Genomic DNA, 17,205 nt, shown 5'->3' with positions numbered 1-17,205 from the left:
ATCATATACCTATCAGAATAACTAAAGAAGTTGCAGCAACACCAAATGCTGGTGAGGGTACAGAGAGATCACTCCAGATGATTCCTACATTGCTGGTGGGAATGTAAAACAATACGGTACTCTGGAGAACAGTTTGAGAGTTTCTTTTTTAAAAACTTAATATGCATTTACCGTACAACCCAGAAGCTGTACCGTTATGTACACAAAATCCTGTACCTAAATGTTTATCGCAGTTCTGTTCATAATAGCCCCAAACTGGAAACAACCCCAGAGTCCTTCAGTGGATGAATGGTTAAACTGTGATACATTCATACCATGGAATGTTCTTTAATAATAAAAAGAAGTGAACTAAGGATATATGCAATAATATGGATCAATGTCTAGACAATTATGTTGAATAAAACTAATCCTATAAGGTTATATACTGTATCATTCCAATTATATAAAATTCTTGAAATGACAAAATTATAGAAATATAGAATAGATTAATGGTTGCCAGAGGTTAATATACAGGTGAAGGTAGAGTAGGAGGGAAGTTGCTCTAAAAGGACAACATGAGCAGTCCTTGTAGTGATGGAAATATTCTGCATCTTAACTGCATCAATGTCAACATCATGATTATGATATTGTACAAAATATTGTACTATATTTTGCAAAATGTTAGTCTTTGGGGGAACCTGGGTAAAGGGTACTTGGGATCTGTATTATTTATTACAACTGCATGTGAACCTACAGTTGTTTCAAAATTAAATTTAATACAAAAATAGCTTACTGAATTACAGACTCTAGATGGTAGATACACAGGTATTCACCATAAAATTCTTTCAAACTTACTATATATTTGAAAGTTTCCATAATAAAATTCAAGAGAAAATAGATTTTTCATATCTACAAAAGCAGCACATCACCATTACATCTTTTTTTTTTTTTTTAAATATCTTTACAGTATCATAAATAACATGGTAAGTAACATTTTGGAAAAGAAAAAGACAACTCTGGAAACCCCACACATGGATATTTATCCAAGTGAAATGAACTTACATTCATGCAGAAATCTGTATGCAAATGTTTATAATGGCTTTATTCACAGTCCTCAAATTTGGAAACAACCTTTATCCTTGAGCTGGAGATGGATAAGTAAACTGTAATACATCCTATAATGGAATACTACTCAGCATTAATAAGGAACAAACTGCTGATACACACAACAACATGGGGGAGTGTCAAATGAATTGTTGAAGTGAAGGAAGCCAGACTTAAAAGAGTGCATCAGTATGATTCCATGTATACAACATTCCTGCAAAGGAAAAACTATAGGGGTAGAAATCAGATTAGTGTTTGTTACGGGCTGGGTCTGGGGGCATAGGTATTTCAGGACTTGATAGAACTGTTCTGTGTCTTAATTTTCATGCTGACATAACTGTGTATATTAATCTAACTTCAGAGTACCCAAGAGAGGGTGAATTTTACTGTATGTAAATTGTATCTTTATTTTTAATAATGAAAAAAATGTAGCTATTGCTGAGGGAGAACGAGTACCTTAAATCAAGGCAAGTTACAGATAATTTTAGAAAATACTTCTTTAAATAACACATCTACTTTCTCTGCCACCAACACCCACCCACACTTAACCATACACCCTGTCCTCCCTAGTTATAAATATTCCCTAGTGTCTTTTTTTTTTTTTTTTTTTTTTTTTTTTGAGAGAGAGTGAAAGTGTGAATGGGGAAGGGGAGAGAAGGAGAGAGAGAATCTTAAGCAGGCTCCACATGCAGCATGGAGTCTGACACAGGGCTAGATCCCACGACCTTGGGATCATGACCTGAGCCGGTATCAAGAGTCAGACACTCAACTGACTAAGCCACCCAGGCACCCCTTCTCTAATGTCCTGATATAAAATCCATCTGTGTTAGAGATGAAATAACAAATCAGAAGGGTTATTTTACTACAGCATAAAATTAAAACTCTGAAGTTTGTTATTCAAGCTAAAATTGCACACACTATTTAGAAAATGAATTACAGTGGCTAAATTGGGAAAGATATGGCCATTTATTTATATGAAAAAGTATTTATTTCATTAGAGGCCAACAGTATAAACAGGGTGCTACAAAAAATGTAATATCTTAGCTTTCAAAAAGGTAAATAGTGAAGAAAGTAATGTTTATACTTTGACTTTTATTAAATCACAGCTGGAATATCTTAAATTGTTTTGTCACTTAAGGTTACTCCAGAGACTTGATAGCTGCCTATCAACTGTGGTATGTGTTACAAGGAAATAGGTTTTATACTTAGAAGTAGGGACTTTGTAGCAATTAGACTAGTACAAAAATGAAATGGAACTACCTCCAAAGTATTAAGTGCTCTGCTTTGATCTGTGTTCAGGGGCACATACTCTTCCTTCTATGGACTCTAGGACTCTGTAGACTGATTTTGTTTTCTATTTCATTTTAAGGTTTTTCATTTTAAGGTCATTCGAAGTATCTTCTTCAGGCTAAGCATCGGCAGGATTCTTTATCTGTTGTAGCTCTTAGAACATCAAGTTATTCTAGTTGGTCTTATCTCTAGTTATCAGTGGCCTGTTAATGGGGTGGTGTCATCAAGAACTGTTTTCTAGTTTATCCACGTGTTGGCAAGCAGCAAATACTGCTGTCTTCTATTATCTGATATCTAGACCCACTCCTATAATTTATACTCTCATTTTCCACAATTTTAACTGCTTTTAAATTGTCTATAGAAGACTGAGACTAGCATCTTGAATAGTGCCTGCACATAGTAAACATATTTGAATGAATGAATTTCACTTTCTGATGCATGTTTCCACGAAGATAAAAGTGATTCACATTCAGATTACCTGAAACATGCAAACTTTCTGACTAATTGTTTTGTTTTTTTTTTTCTGTGCAGGAATTTCGGCAGAAAGTAATGCTAGGAACTCCTTTCCTAGTTATTTGGCTGGTTGGGTTTATAGCAGACCTAAATATTGATTCTTGGCTCATTAAAGGGCTAATGTATGGTGGCGTTTGGGCTACAGTACAATTTCTTTCAAAGTAAGTGTGTTGTTTTTAACTATGTTTTTATCTGTACATGAAAAGATATAATTTGGACGCTGCTTTGTAAAATTAATGTTTTGTATGTTTAGAATACTACCTTTATGTAATATATTTCATCTTAATTTAGTGTTAAAGAATTTGGGCAGATTTATATCTGAAATCTTTTAAATTTTTAATGTTGAAATGTTGAAATTCTAGAGGTATATTCAATGACAAACTCTAACATAATTTTTAAGTCTAAGATACAATTTAAAAACATTTCAGTAGAAGTAGATTGAGTTCGTTGACCTCTAACTAATATACATATTGCTTATTTCTAGGTAATTATAGCTTTAGCTTACCTTTTCATAGGAGTTATATTTTCTTTGGTCATAAGCAATATGCAAGAAGGAGGTTTGATTTTAGTAGTAAGGTACAGTCTGAGCATATGAAGTACGCTCAGCCTTTTTATTTTCTCCTCCCTCTTTTTTCTTTAAAACATTGTGATCTTTCCCTTTTTTTTCTCCTTAGATCTCATTTTCTAAAATTGCCTATTCAGCAAACCTAGACAGTTGTCTATGATCTAGAACTTCCTACCTAATCTCCATTCCTTTAGTACTTTGTTTTCACCTGAATTTCCAACAAAAAAGAAAAAAAGAGTTCTGAAAATAATTCACATAGAGTATGTTAACTCTCAGGAATAGGCTTAATTCTAGGTAATTAATCTCATTTTAGTGTTTCTAGGGGCTCCAAGGGGTCCTATAAATAGGAAGACTTCACACATAGCCTACATGGATAGTTGATCCTGCCTATGTTTAATAAAATTCATTAATACTTTTCCCAAATTCTAAATTCTGTAAATAATGACCTTCAAATCCATTAAATTGGCCAGTTCATTCTGTTTGAAAAGCTGTACTAAAAGCTTAATAGGAGTGTGCAGGTAAGGAGAAATAATGAAACAGAAAAACTTGAGGATTGCTTTGTACTCATTTGTCAAAATTATAATACATCTTTGATGAATAATATGCTAAATGATAGAGTTACTAACTATACTGAAGTGAATTATTGACTTAAGAGAATAGAAGTAGACTGAAATTCTGAGGCTGAAAAATATCTAGAATAGAATATAATTCTGTTGGTAAATTAGGATCCTCAGAATCTTGCTCACTTATTCAGCTGTGAACTCATTTATTATTGATTACCATGAAAAATGGTCTTGTTATTTAAGCATTCTGGATGTCTGGATTTTGGTTAAACCAGAGTTTACTATGTGGAACATGTGTAATTTTCATTTAAATAAATAATTCCTTTTTACAAGGAAATCTAGAGCTCAAATTTTATAAAACTTGTGTTTTGCAGATCCTTTTTTGATCATTCAATGCATAGTGCATTGCCTCTTGGAATATATTTGGCAACCAAATTTTGGATGTATGTAACATGGTTCTTCTGGTTTTGGAATGATATCCTTTGGTTATAAAGGTCTTATCTAAAGCAAATTTTGTTATTTAAACGAGTGTTTTATAATAATTTAACATTTGGGACTGAACTATCCATGATTTGTTGCAGTAGAACAATATTTCTAGAAAAATAACGTGTGAACCAATGTAAATATTGCTCTTAAATGTTTCATATTTAATAGATTGCTTTTGACAGCCGCTTTTGATAACAATATCAGAAATAATAATAGTAGCTACTATTTAGTATTTGAGTGTTTAAAGGGTATTTTCTTAAATACTTTGTACTCGTTTAGTACACATTCTATATGTTAATATTGTTATCTCCATTTTATACATGAGAAAATTTAGGCTTAAATAGGTTAAGCTGTTATCCTTGCCCAAGGCTACACAGCTAGTCTCTGGTAAGGCTGGGATTGAAACACATACTTGTCTGCTTCTATAACACCTATTCAAAACCTTTACTAAACTGTGATTTTCGTGTTTTATTACCAGACTATGTACTCTAAATATTTTCTTAATATCACAACTTTTTATTTTGTTGTGGAGGATAACAGTTAATTTCCTTTTGCTTTATGAAAAAGCACACAGTGCTGTATCTTCAAATATTTGCTAATTATTTCAATGTAGTATACTTTTACAAAAGTAATATAATCTGAAATTGTAAATGTGTGGGTGCATGTGTGTGTATCAAAGAAATAAGGACAGGGTCACCTTTTGATATTTTTACATAGAAAAAGCTCAATCAGTAAGACAGTCTGTTTTATTAAAATAAAGGCACATGTTTCACAAATGTCTGTACTAAAATCATTTTTTAAAACATTACTATAAAAAATATATAAAGTAGATTTTAAGTAACATGCAGTTTTTGGTGACTTATAGCTATTCTGAACGATTTTAATTACTATAGTTTCACTTCACAGTCGTGCATGTTATAACATTGTGTTCTTTTTGTTGTCTGTGTTTTAAACAAAAACAAAATACTGGAAAAAAATGCTTATTTTGAGACTGAGGCACAGTCTTAACGTTTTTACAACGTTATATGATTACTTTCAGAAAGTGGAGTGCTTTTTAAATATTTTTTTAGCGTAAGTATCTTTTGAAATGTTGCCATGTGACAGTTTTCACTAGCTCATTCTGCATTGTACTAAACTTTGACATAAACATTATTCAAGGGTTTATTAACCATTAGAATTATCTTACTGAAATATTTAGTATAAGTAAAATAGATCTTCTTATTTTCATTACCTCATCTATTTTAAATTTATAAAAAGCACTGACCTCTGAAATGACTTTAGTATTCCAGACATACTTTCTAACTTTGTTTCCTAAATTGGACAGTAAATTTTACATCCCGAAAAAAGTCAGATTGACATTTCAGAATAATTTTAGACTGTTGCTGTTCTCTTAATCTGTTGTGCATATAAGTGGAGAAAAGCTGGAAAATTAATAAATTATAAATATTGAAAACTTCATGCCAGAGAGTTTTATGTAGTCTGACTTGAGTTTTTTGTTCCTTTTTTGGAGACAATAAATAGCTATGCAAGTTTCTAAGCTAGGGAGTTGAGAATGTAAGAGGTAGATTTTGAGAGGAAGGTCAGCACAATCAAATCTATTTAACTTGTTCTATTTGAATAATTGTGTCTTTAGAACAGATTGGCATATAGTTCATTTTTTAGATGCACTGAACAAATTGCATATATTTTTCAAATAAAAATTATAGTATGAAAATACCAAGTTTCATACTTGTCTGCACAGGAGTGATGATCATAGTACTGTCTCACAGAAGTCTTGAGCATGAATGTAATAAAGCTTAGGATACCTGACATGTAACAAATGTAAATAAGTACGTGTTATTATCTTCTGCATGACTTTTTGGATCATTGTGTCTGTCTACATCAGTTTTAACTGTGCATTTATGGTTTCTTTTATTCAGATGTTTGTATATGTGTATATGCTACTCATAGAATGTGGAATGAAATCACAAATAACTTTAAATTCTGATTATAAAAAATTGTTTTATACTTATCTATGTTATAAAAGAACCATATCTCTAGACCTTATATGATATTAGAGCTATATTTTTTTCTTTTTAAGTATTAAACTTCTGAGACCAGAGATAGGAACTCAAGAAACCTATAGGAAGAAAACAGAAAGAACCCAGAATAATTTATAATGGAAGCACAAGGGGTGTTAGACAGGAAAGAGTCATGAGGTTCATGATATAAAATAATGATTAAGATATAGAGTTAAAATAGCAGCTGTTATCAGGGACTGCCTCTCTTATTGACCTCAGCCTCTCTGTTGTTGCTTGTACCTCTTTCCTCATGCAACTCATGACTGCGTATGTAATTAAAACTGATTGGTTGTGGAAAATAAGAGTTACAGTCAATTTTTATTATTTGTGGTAATTATGTTCTATAAAGTTGCTGCAAACACTGAATTAGCAAATACTAAACCTATTGCTCCTGGAGAAGAAGAAAATGTCAGGCTCTGGTCACATTTTTGTCCATCAGTCAGTACATAACCTTGGTTTTATGTGTGTTTCTGTTTCAGTACCAAATTTAAGATTTATCGTTGATTGATTAACGTCGGACTCACAGCCAGCTGCACTATAACCCATGCCTGAACAAAGCTTATATCTGATATTTTCTCTGTAAGGCACATCACAGCCCTCATGTGTTTAGGAACGTGAGATAACACCTCAGCACTTCACTAGGAGGCCATTTTAAACAGTAAAATCACCAACAAAAAACACAAACAGGCAAAAGTGTGGCACAGAATAGACCTTTCAACTCAGCTGGCACTACGTGCATAGGGAGATACATATTTTTTGCTACTTTGCACATACCCATGATGACTAAAAAAGTACCGTGAATATTGATTTTAGGGTTACAAATAAATTTTATAGGAAGTAGGCATGAGGATCAACTGTATAAACTTTAGTTTCTCATAATATACCCAACTTAAGTGTTATTGTGGTGATAATGAATTTTATATTGATATAAACTATTCTTACAAGTGAGTTCTTAATGTTTTCTATTATTCATTAAATAATTATCATCTCAGGGTCGCCTGGGTGGCTCAGTCGATTAAGCATCAGACTTCAGCTCAGATCACGATCTCACAGATCGTGAGTTCGAGCCCCATGTCGGTCTCTATGCTGACAGCTCAGAGCCTGGGTCCTGCTTCAGATTCTGTCTCCCTTTCTCTCTGCCCCTCCCCCACTCACACTCTGTCTCTCTCTCAAAAATAAACATTAAAAAAATAGTAATTATCATCTCCTATATACCTTATATTTATTCAGCGCTTTTTGGTTTATAGTTCTTTCAAATCTATTGTGTGACCTGGTTCTCAGAGCAATTCTTTGAGATTAGAAAAACCACACAAATCCTAATCCTGTTTTCCAACTGTTGGAAGGAACCCTTGAGGTTCAGAGAAGTTGTATGTCTTGCTCAAAGTCACATGGATAGGTTATCAAGAGTCTAGTATAGCACCCACCTTTTTGATGTGATAACAGTGTATCTTCAAATGTGAACATAATTTTCAGTTTTTAAACCTTGCTGGAAAGCAACATGTAGAAAGAGCTTTAAACATATCCTTAACTGGGGTGCCTGGGTGGCTTAGTTGAGTGTTCAGCTCTTGATTTCGGCCCAGTTTATGATCTCATGGTCCTGAGATCAAGGCCCTTGTCAGGCTCTGTGCTAGGCATGGAGCATGCTTGAGATTCTCTCTCTCTCTCCACCCCCTCAGTCCCCCTCCCCCGGCCTGCCCCCCTCCCCCCCCTCATGTGCATGCTCATGCTCGCTCTCTCTCTCTCTCTCTCTCTCTCTCTCTCTCTCTCTCCCCCCCCCTCTCCCTCCCTCTCTCCTTCCTGCCCTCCCTCCCTCCCTCTCTTTCTGTCTCTCTCTCTCTCCAAACAAACAAAAAACCCTTAAACATTCATAAGTAAATCATAAGAGACAAGATCAAAAATGTATTTACAAAGCTGTTTATCATAGTACTAATAGGAAAAAAAAATGGAAACAACCTGAGTATCCATCCTGAATGGGAAATAGTTTTTATCAATTAGCTATGTGTAGTATGGGATAAAATCGCCATTAATAATGCTTTTCTAAGACTTGATGTGGGCTTATACTTAGGATGTAATAAGTGAAAAAATATATTAAATTATATTTACAGAGTGATTCTAATTTTAAAATGTGTAAAGGATAAGAGTTGAAAAGTGGGTACATGTAATGTTAACAGTTGTTATCTCTGTGTTAGATTCATGACTGATTTTATTTTGTTTCTTGTCCTTTTATTTGAAAATGTTGTTCATTGACCATTTTTCTCTTATAATCAGACAACTCTGAAATTCATTCATAGCCAGTACAATCAGTTGTTTATTGTGTTGGCACCACTTGTGAAATATTGATGATAGGTTATTAGAAATTTTATGTCTAAAAATAAATTAGTTTTCAGTCAGATTTTAAGCATAAACTGAAGATAGTTACGAAGCTCTTCTGGAACTGGGATGACTACATATATAAAAATGAAGACATTGAAGAATTATTGTTTTCACCATCCTCTCCTATGCATTTTTCTCTTAAGCATTTTTTCCTGTAGTTTACTGTTAGAGGACTTCTTTAGTTTTTTTGTGTGTATCTTTTCTAGTTTACTTGTAATATTCTCTAAGCTTTATCTTCAGGTATCCAGTCACCACCAATGGTGAATTCTGACAATATTACTATAAATATTCTTGTATATCATTTGTGTGTGTGTGTGTGTGTGTGTGTGTGTGTACATATACACACACATGCAGGTGTCTCTGAAGTTATTAAAGATAATCTCTAATTTATTTCTTAATTCATGTGTATTTGACTACTCTGTATAATGAATGATGTGAGGGGAGCGTGTGTGTGTCTTCCTTTCTGCTTATTCAGGAACTCATTGCTCCAACATACCCTTTCCTCACTCAGTTGCAGTATCAACCTTGATATTTATCAGTTTTTCTCTACTCTGTTCAGTTTATTGATCTCTTGTGCCAGTACTGTATTATCTTACTACTATATCTTTCCTTCCTTCCTTCCTTCCTTCCTTCCTTCCTTCCTTCCTTCCTTCCTTCCTTCCTTCCTTCTTTCCTTCCTTCCTTCCTTCCTTCCTTCCTTCCTTTGTTCTTCCTCTCTTTCTCTCCTTTTCTTCCTTCATTTCCCCCCTCCCTCCTTCCCTCCTTTCCCTTTCTTCCTTCCAGTACACACAGTTATATCAGTTTTAGGTGTACAATAATCGTGATTAAGCAATTCTATACATTACTCAGTGCTCACCATTGTAAGTGTATTCTTGATCCCCTTCTCCTGTTTCACCCCCTCCCACCACCTCCCCACTAAAGCTTTTTTCTTAAATCATGATATCTGTTAGGCCAAGTTTCGCAGTGTTTTTGTTTCTCAGGAATGTTTTAGTTTTTTGGCCCTTTGTGCTTCTGATTAAATTTTTTAGGATTAGCTGTTTAAGTTCTGTGAAAAGCCTAATGCAATTTTGATTGAAAGTCTATTTAAGCTATAGAATAATTTAAAGAAAAGTGAATTCTTTTGATGTTTAGACCTTTGCCATTACAAAGTAACATAGACTGGCTAGCTTAAACAACAGAAATTAATTTCCTCACACTTCTGTATCAGGATGCCAACATGATTATATTCAGGTGAGGATTCTCTTCCTGTCTTACAAGTAGGCACCTCCTCCCTATGTCCCATAGAGCAGGGGGAGAGAGTGAGGTTTCTTTCTTCCTTTTAAATCTTACATAGCTGCAGTCCTATTAGATTAGGGTCGCACCCTTAGGAACTTGTTTAATTACCTCCTAGAGACCCTGTTTCCAGAAACAGTTGCATTAGAGGCTAGGGCTTCATATGAACTTGGGGGGTGGGGGGAGTGAGGGGGGGGGGGGCATGATTCAGTCCATAGCAGAGGGCCAGGGTGGGACTAATGGGAATTCTGCCTTTTTATTCTTATCCGCATGTTCCATACCACTTAATACAAATTAAGAACAACCCCAAACAGCTTGCCTCTCCAGAGTTGTTGTCTTTTCTTGACCTCAGGTTGAACTTTATGGTATAGTGTGGCATTTCCCCTTTTTGAAGCTGTCTCTGGTGTTTTGTAGATAGTTGATTAATTTGATTTACTGTTTTTATTTTATTTTGTTGGGTATTATGGTAAATCAGAGCTGCAGTTCACAGCAGGCATCAAAGTAACATCCAAGTGGATTAAAGAGTTAAATGTAAAACAATATTCCATAAACATTTAAATGAAAATATTGACGACACGTACTTCTTTTTTTATTTAATTAGAAGACTAAACGTAAAAGCAAAAGTACAAGTTAAGTCAAATAGAGCTTCTTTTACTTCTAAAATTGACAACTTTTTTCTTTGATGAAAATGTGGTAGTCAAGCAATATGTATTGTTAGCGGGATTATAAATTGGTATATCTTTCTGGAAATAATCTGACAGTATAAAAAATATACATCAAGCCTTAAATATGTTCATACCCAAAGATATTGTCTCCGTAATATTTAAGGGCCTAGGATATTCTGCTGAGTGCTTTGGAGAATCAGAATAGCACAGGTAAAAAGAGCCCACATTTTAATATTTCCTCCACCTCTAATTTACTCTGCAGCTTTGGACTGTTTAGTTAACCTCTGCCTCAGGTTTGTCACATGTTAACGTGGGGATAACTGTAGTATATATCATAGTTTTCATGCAGATTAAATGGCAGACAGTCAATTAATAAGTGTTATTTGTTTTACTAGTGTTCATAAAACACCATGGTCTCAATTTTGATTAAAAATGCAGAATACCGAATATAAAAGGAATTATCTCTGGATTGTGGAGGTATTTTTGCCTTTATACTTTTTTAGTGTTTTTTTTTTTTTTCTTTTAATCAGGAAAAAAAAAAGTTGTTTTAAACCTTTACAAAGAACAACCAGGCCATTTGTGGAGAGTTTGTAAATTTTTGTTTTTAAGTTTAAAAATTAACTGGTGTGACGTATTATTAAAGCTAAGTTCAAACTACCATTTGAAGATATCTAATCTCCACACTTTTAAAGACCAAGCAAAGAAGTTGTTTAAGCTCATCTGATATTTAATTCTTGAATATCCCCTTCAAAACTGTAGACATTTATTGAGCTGCTGTTTAGCCCCCTCACAAATTTAGTCCAGGCTGTAAGAAGCTGAGCTATTTAGTTACATTTAGCACCTTTCGAAATTGTTATAGTGAATAAAGGTCCTGCTCCTGAATAGTACCAGACTTCATATTCTTTGCATATGCATTTACCCAGCTTTATTCTCAAGAGATTCTTAGCTGTTGATACTTGTGCCAACATAAAATCTTGAAAATGGTATTTGAGTATTTCAGATATTTGTGTCTCAGAAAATTGTTGCTCTAGCAACATTATTTTTCTTAGTGTTATTTAAAATAGTTTTTGATTCCTCATTTATATTTATAAAGGTTAGTACATTTCTTACATTTTCATTAGGTAGAAAAATGTGAACATGGAAACTTCTGTTTTAAGAAAGTTTCTAAATAGTTTTCTAAAATTAAGGTCAATTTGTGTTCAAAAAAGCAATGGAAAGAATTTAAAAGCAGTCTTTTAAATGCATGGGTGTGATATCTTAACTAGTAGATATATAAAGGTTTTAATGCAAAGAGATAAAGCAATATACTAATATAACTTTGAAGATGAGAATTCCCTTCATTTTTGATCAAAAGGAGTAATGGTGTGCTCGCTTTGGCAGCACATATACTAAAAGGAGAAATGGTCATTTAAAAATAATGATTCACTGAATTTTTAATGCATCACTGACTTTTTTAAAGGGTCAGATAAGCCAATCCTACATGACTTAAAGTTTATAAAGAAATCACATTTTTACTTTTTCCATTCAGTTATGAACATAATTTAAAAGTATATTTATTTTGATGTAATAATAGATAAATCAGCTTGTATTTTTTTTTTTTATTGGTAGGTGTTTTGTGTGTGTGTGCGTGCATGTGAGCACGTATGGTAAAATTTTACAGATTATAAGTTTACCTATAATAGTAATTCATTTATCATTGCTTTAGATTCCTTAACTTTAGTCACATCTCAATTTTTTATTTATCCATCTTCCATTCCTTGCCAATAGTGTTGCACTTTTCTACAATTTTGGAAAATCTTGGAAATCAGATCCAGGGATTATTAAAGCTACAGAAGAACAAAAGAAAAAGGTAGCAAGATAGAATCTAACTAGTCACATGTGTTTAATTGTGAAATTATCAGTATTTATACCAGTTATTAGAGTACAAAGAAAGAAACTGTCTTTTAGAACATAAAAAAGTTTCAAACCAAACTGAGATTGTGCATAATTATTGCTCGCCCTCGGTACTCCTGAATGCCTGTCCTTACACTTCCATGACATTTTTAAATTTCATGTTTCTGTCCTTTATAAGAATTGTGATTGCTTTGAGGGATGAGTACAATATTTTAAACATCTCTGTAAACCCTCAGCAGATAATAATGAATTCAGTAAATGTTTGTTAAATGTGTAACTGGAAGACCAAAAAAGTGGTTGATAGTGCACATATTTTGTTTTAATAATATTTTTATACACCACACACACATATTATATATGCATATATATATGTATATATGTGTGTGTGTGTATATCTATATCTATATCTATATCTAATCCACAGCACCTCTCACCTAAAGCTCAGGTACTTAGGAAACCAAATTGACAGTCTGAAGGTGTCACATAAGAGAATTAGACTGGAGGCAGTTAAATTATCTTAAGAGCTATTTTATCCAGTCTCTGAAAACAAAACAAATCCTAATGAATTATTTCTGTCTATGAAAGACTAGAGCACTAGCAAGTTCCTAAGGACTAATCCCCCCCTTCTCTAGGCTGCAGAGGGGTTGCTACCCTTATATTTAGTTTTCTTCAGACATTACTGCTAATTGATTTGCTAGGTTTTCTTAGTCATAATCCAGTTCTGAAGATTTCAGTTCTTTATTGAACTTAAGTTTATTTTCATGTCTTAGTCATCACAGCCTATATAGTCCTGTTCTTAGTGTAGGTAACTTAGTTGTATTCTCAGAGGAGTAAGTATCCCCCTAAGTTTAGAGTTGTTTTCAGATATCCAAGAAATAAAATTCCTGTGTTCACATTACAATGAGATAGCAGAAGTAAATGAATGAAAGATTTTATTATTTTGAACTGAAAACATTGGTTAATTAAAAATGAACATCATGTTTAGTGATGTAATAGCAGAAGTAAATGAATGAAAGATTTTATTATTTTGAACTGAAAACATTGGTTAATTAAAAATGAACATCATGTTTAGTGATTCATATTGATGGCACTATAGTTGGTGAACATTGTTCAGTTTGAATAAAATATATATATTTTTTAATTCACAGACCATAGTTGAACTTGCAGAGACAGGAAGTCTGGACCTCAGTATATTCTGCAGTACCTGTTTGGTAGTATTTTTTTTCTTTATTCTTTCCTTTCTCTTCCCATGGCAGTGGCATAGCATAGAAGGGGTGGGGAACAAGGAGAACAGTTTCTTCTGCTGAGCACATTTCAGGCCCTCCACATTCCCCCACAAGTGCCTTTTAGACCGTAGTACAAGAAGAAAGATGGTAAAAAGATGTCTCCTCCCAATCTGCTTATCCACCCTGGTGGTAGACCTGGACTATACTTCTGATTCGAGGTGCCATTCATTCATATTCATCCTTAATCTCTTTTTCTTTCTTAATATGTAACTCAACAAAGAAACTAAGCAATAAAGTACTAACAAGGTTTACTATGATTCTCTAATATTGTTTCCCTAGGTATTTTTAAGAAAAAATTTATTCTATTTAAAGGTCACAGTGGGAAAATCCGTTAGATAACTTTTAAGACAACATGGCCTGTAAAATGGTTCCGTTTGAGTAGTTATCTCTTTGTAGTAGAGTGTTTTTGCAGCTTTGAGCACTGTTTTGTCATTGATATTAAAAGTTGTCATCTTAAACCAGGTCATAAAGAAAGATATAAATGAAACTAAATAGCATTTATTTATGGAATCAGGTATAGTAGTACTGACATTGTTTATTTTCATAGACATCCCAGATTTCTATAGCATAATACTATTTGTATTTTAATTATTTTCTTAATATTTATGATTAGTTCTTGTGAAAAATCTATAGACTGCCACAGTGGTTAAACCATGTTTTCCTTTGTAAAAATAGAAATAATCCCTAAATCATACCTGAAACTAAATGCTCTTTTATACTTTTAAGATATAGACTACAACTGAACTAATGTCTTAACATGTGAATAATAACAAGAGAATTGACTTAATTCAGGATTATGGAGTGGGTGTTTGAAGTGGAGCTGTAACTCTACAGATCCTTTGTTTCACCTAACATTCTTTGACCAAACAGTTATGATTTTCAGTATTCAGAATGTATACTGCTTTACTTTTGGTAGCAACTTTAGGGTGTTGACTAGATTCTCTTGCACTTGCAATCATTCTTTATAAAAAGGTTTTTGTTTCTATGCTTTACAATGGTTAATTTACAGAATTGGCACCTTAACGTTCAGAACATTTTTATATTCCGCTGTTCTTTGGAAATATTATTTTGTTCTACAAAGCCAAGAATGAATTGGCTGATATGTTTGCCATATGGCAAACAGATTCTTTATAGAGTCACTCGGTATATTTCATTGTTAAATAAATATCTGATGGCAAGAACAAGACTATTTTTATTATCATAGTATAAATGTTTTGTTATATGTTGTGTTATTGTAAGCTGTGTACTTCTGGATAGATAGTTCAGACTGACAGAGGTAGCTGTCATAATATCGGTGTCCTTCACTTTGATGAATAGACAAGTCCCTAAGAAGACATATATAAATCAGAATTTCCTAAAAACGAATTAATTACTCTGTAAGTGAACTGAGGAGCCTATCATGTTTAGGAGCCTTGTGTCAGTGTTTGTTCAGAATTCATTGACAAGTATTGCCCAAAGGGGAAATGTAGCTGAGGGTTGGAGGTGGGGGTAGAGTTTGTTTAATACATCCTTCTTCTTTCTCCTAAATAGCTTTAATTTCATATCTGTGGTAAAGAATAAGTGGCGCTTGTTTTTAAGGGTTCACAGATCATTTTAGTACATGTAAGGACCACATAGTCCACCTATGCTTTTTTCCTAGTACCTCAGAATGGTGTCTAACCTATTGCAAACTGGTAGAGAAATGGCAGTGGTTTTTTTGAAACACCAGTAAAGGATATTATAGATTTTGTTTCTGTCATGGGTTGATAACTAGCTCTTGTCACGTATCCAGCATTAGGTCTGCGTAGCCCTTTGGAGGTCACTAATGAGTTCTTTTAGTCACTTGACTGATTCAGAGTAATATAGAGAAACTTTTCACAATACTTAAAATAGTATGGCATCATAAACATGAATTTTTTTATTACTTGTCAAGAGCTGAATAATGTATTTTATGTTTTTGCAAGTAATAGGGACTACCTAAACTTGTTAAGCATGGTGTACTTTCTCAGATGGCTCATGCAGTTCAGCAGAAAAGATGCTGTACCTTAATCTCCGAGATCTCAGGAGCCACTGAAAGAGAAAGATATGTACACTTATTGCTTTTTGCTAGATTTGTTAACTTTGGGAAGACATTTTATTAATGACTTTGAATTTTATTTTATTTTTAAAAAATTTTTAAACATTTATTTATTTTTGAGAGAAAGAAACAGAGCATGAGTGGGAGAGGGGCAGAGAAAGAGGGACACAGAATTAGAAGCAGGCTCCAGGCTCTGAGCTGTCAGCACAGAGCCGGATGCGGGGCTCGAACTCATGGATTATGAGATCATGACCTGAGCTGAAGTCCGACACCCAACCGACTGAGCCACCCAGGCATCCCTAATGACTTTGAATTTTAAGAGGTTCTTTTATTCACTTCGAACTTGACCTTCCTTTTAGTAAGGAAAAATTTCCTTTTATTAAACAAGAACCAGTATCATGACCATTAATCACAATAGATTTTCATTTGGAAGCCTGGAGAGTGATTTTTTTTAATCAGAAATGTGAGGGATGTGAATTAAATATAATACCATTCATTACAATAGCAAATAGGTCTGTGATTCTTAATTACTTTTGTAAAGTTATGGTTCTGCCCATTCTTAGGAGTTATATTCCACACTAGCCCTATCCTGTCTTTTCTTTGTTGTTGCAGTTGAAATTCCATTGAAGAAAACAATAGTGGTTTTTGTTTTATTTTGTTCCTTTGGAAATAGAGTTTTGTTTTCTTCTTAATTGTATTTTGAGAAAATAAATGTTCAGCTTCCCTTTCTTTGGTATAATGCCTTTCATAATCTTTTAACATGCTTGTTAACAGATACGGAAACCAGTGAGGTCCAAACACTGTGGTGTATGCAACCGCTGTATAGCAAAATTCGATCATCATTGCCCATGGGTGGGTAACTGTGTAGGTAAGTTTTATTAATGATTTCTAGGTATGTTGTTCATTTAAGTTATTCTAGGTAACTAGTGAATTACAGTTAAATTAGATGTTAGAAACTTCATTCCTACACCCTACTACAGCCCCATTCCTCCCAGTTATCTTCTGGTTGATAAAACAGCAACTCAGCTGTGAGAAAGTTATAAAACCAGTGTCTAGGAATGATTGATATTTCTCTATCAGTTCTTTTTGGTGCCGCCTCT

The 17,205-nt window shown here is 33.5% G+C and overlaps 1 protein-coding gene across 5 annotated transcripts in view; it reads left to right on the top strand.

Moving 5' to 3' along the window:
- Window positions 1-17,205, top strand: part of ZDHHC17 (zinc finger DHHC-type palmitoyltransferase 17) — a 104,002-nt gene that overhangs the window by 64,863 nt on the left and 21,934 nt on the right. For all 5 annotated transcript variants that reach the window (XM_053895738.1, XM_053895737.1, XM_053895734.1 and 2 more), the window contains 5 exons: window positions 2,905-3,047; window positions 4,389-4,491; window positions 12,597-12,719; window positions 13,912-13,974; window positions 16,880-16,973. In XM_053895738.1, coding sequence (XP_053751713.1) covers window positions 2,905-3,047; window positions 4,389-4,491; window positions 12,597-12,719; window positions 13,912-13,974; window positions 16,880-16,973 — 526 coding nt within the window. The remainder of the gene's footprint in view (window positions 1-2,904; window positions 3,048-4,388; window positions 4,492-12,596; window positions 12,720-13,911; window positions 13,975-16,879; window positions 16,974-17,205) is intronic.

This window comes from Panthera pardus, unplaced genomic scaffold (genome assembly GCF_024362965.1).
Source record: "Panthera pardus isolate Hobbes unplaced genomic scaffold, ASM2436296v1 HiC_scaffold_6, whole genome shotgun sequence".
NCBI lineage: Eukaryota > Metazoa > Chordata > Mammalia > Carnivora > Felidae > Panthera > Panthera pardus.
Note: the sequence above shows the minus strand (reverse complement) of the source record. Positions and strands in the feature narration are given on the sequence as shown.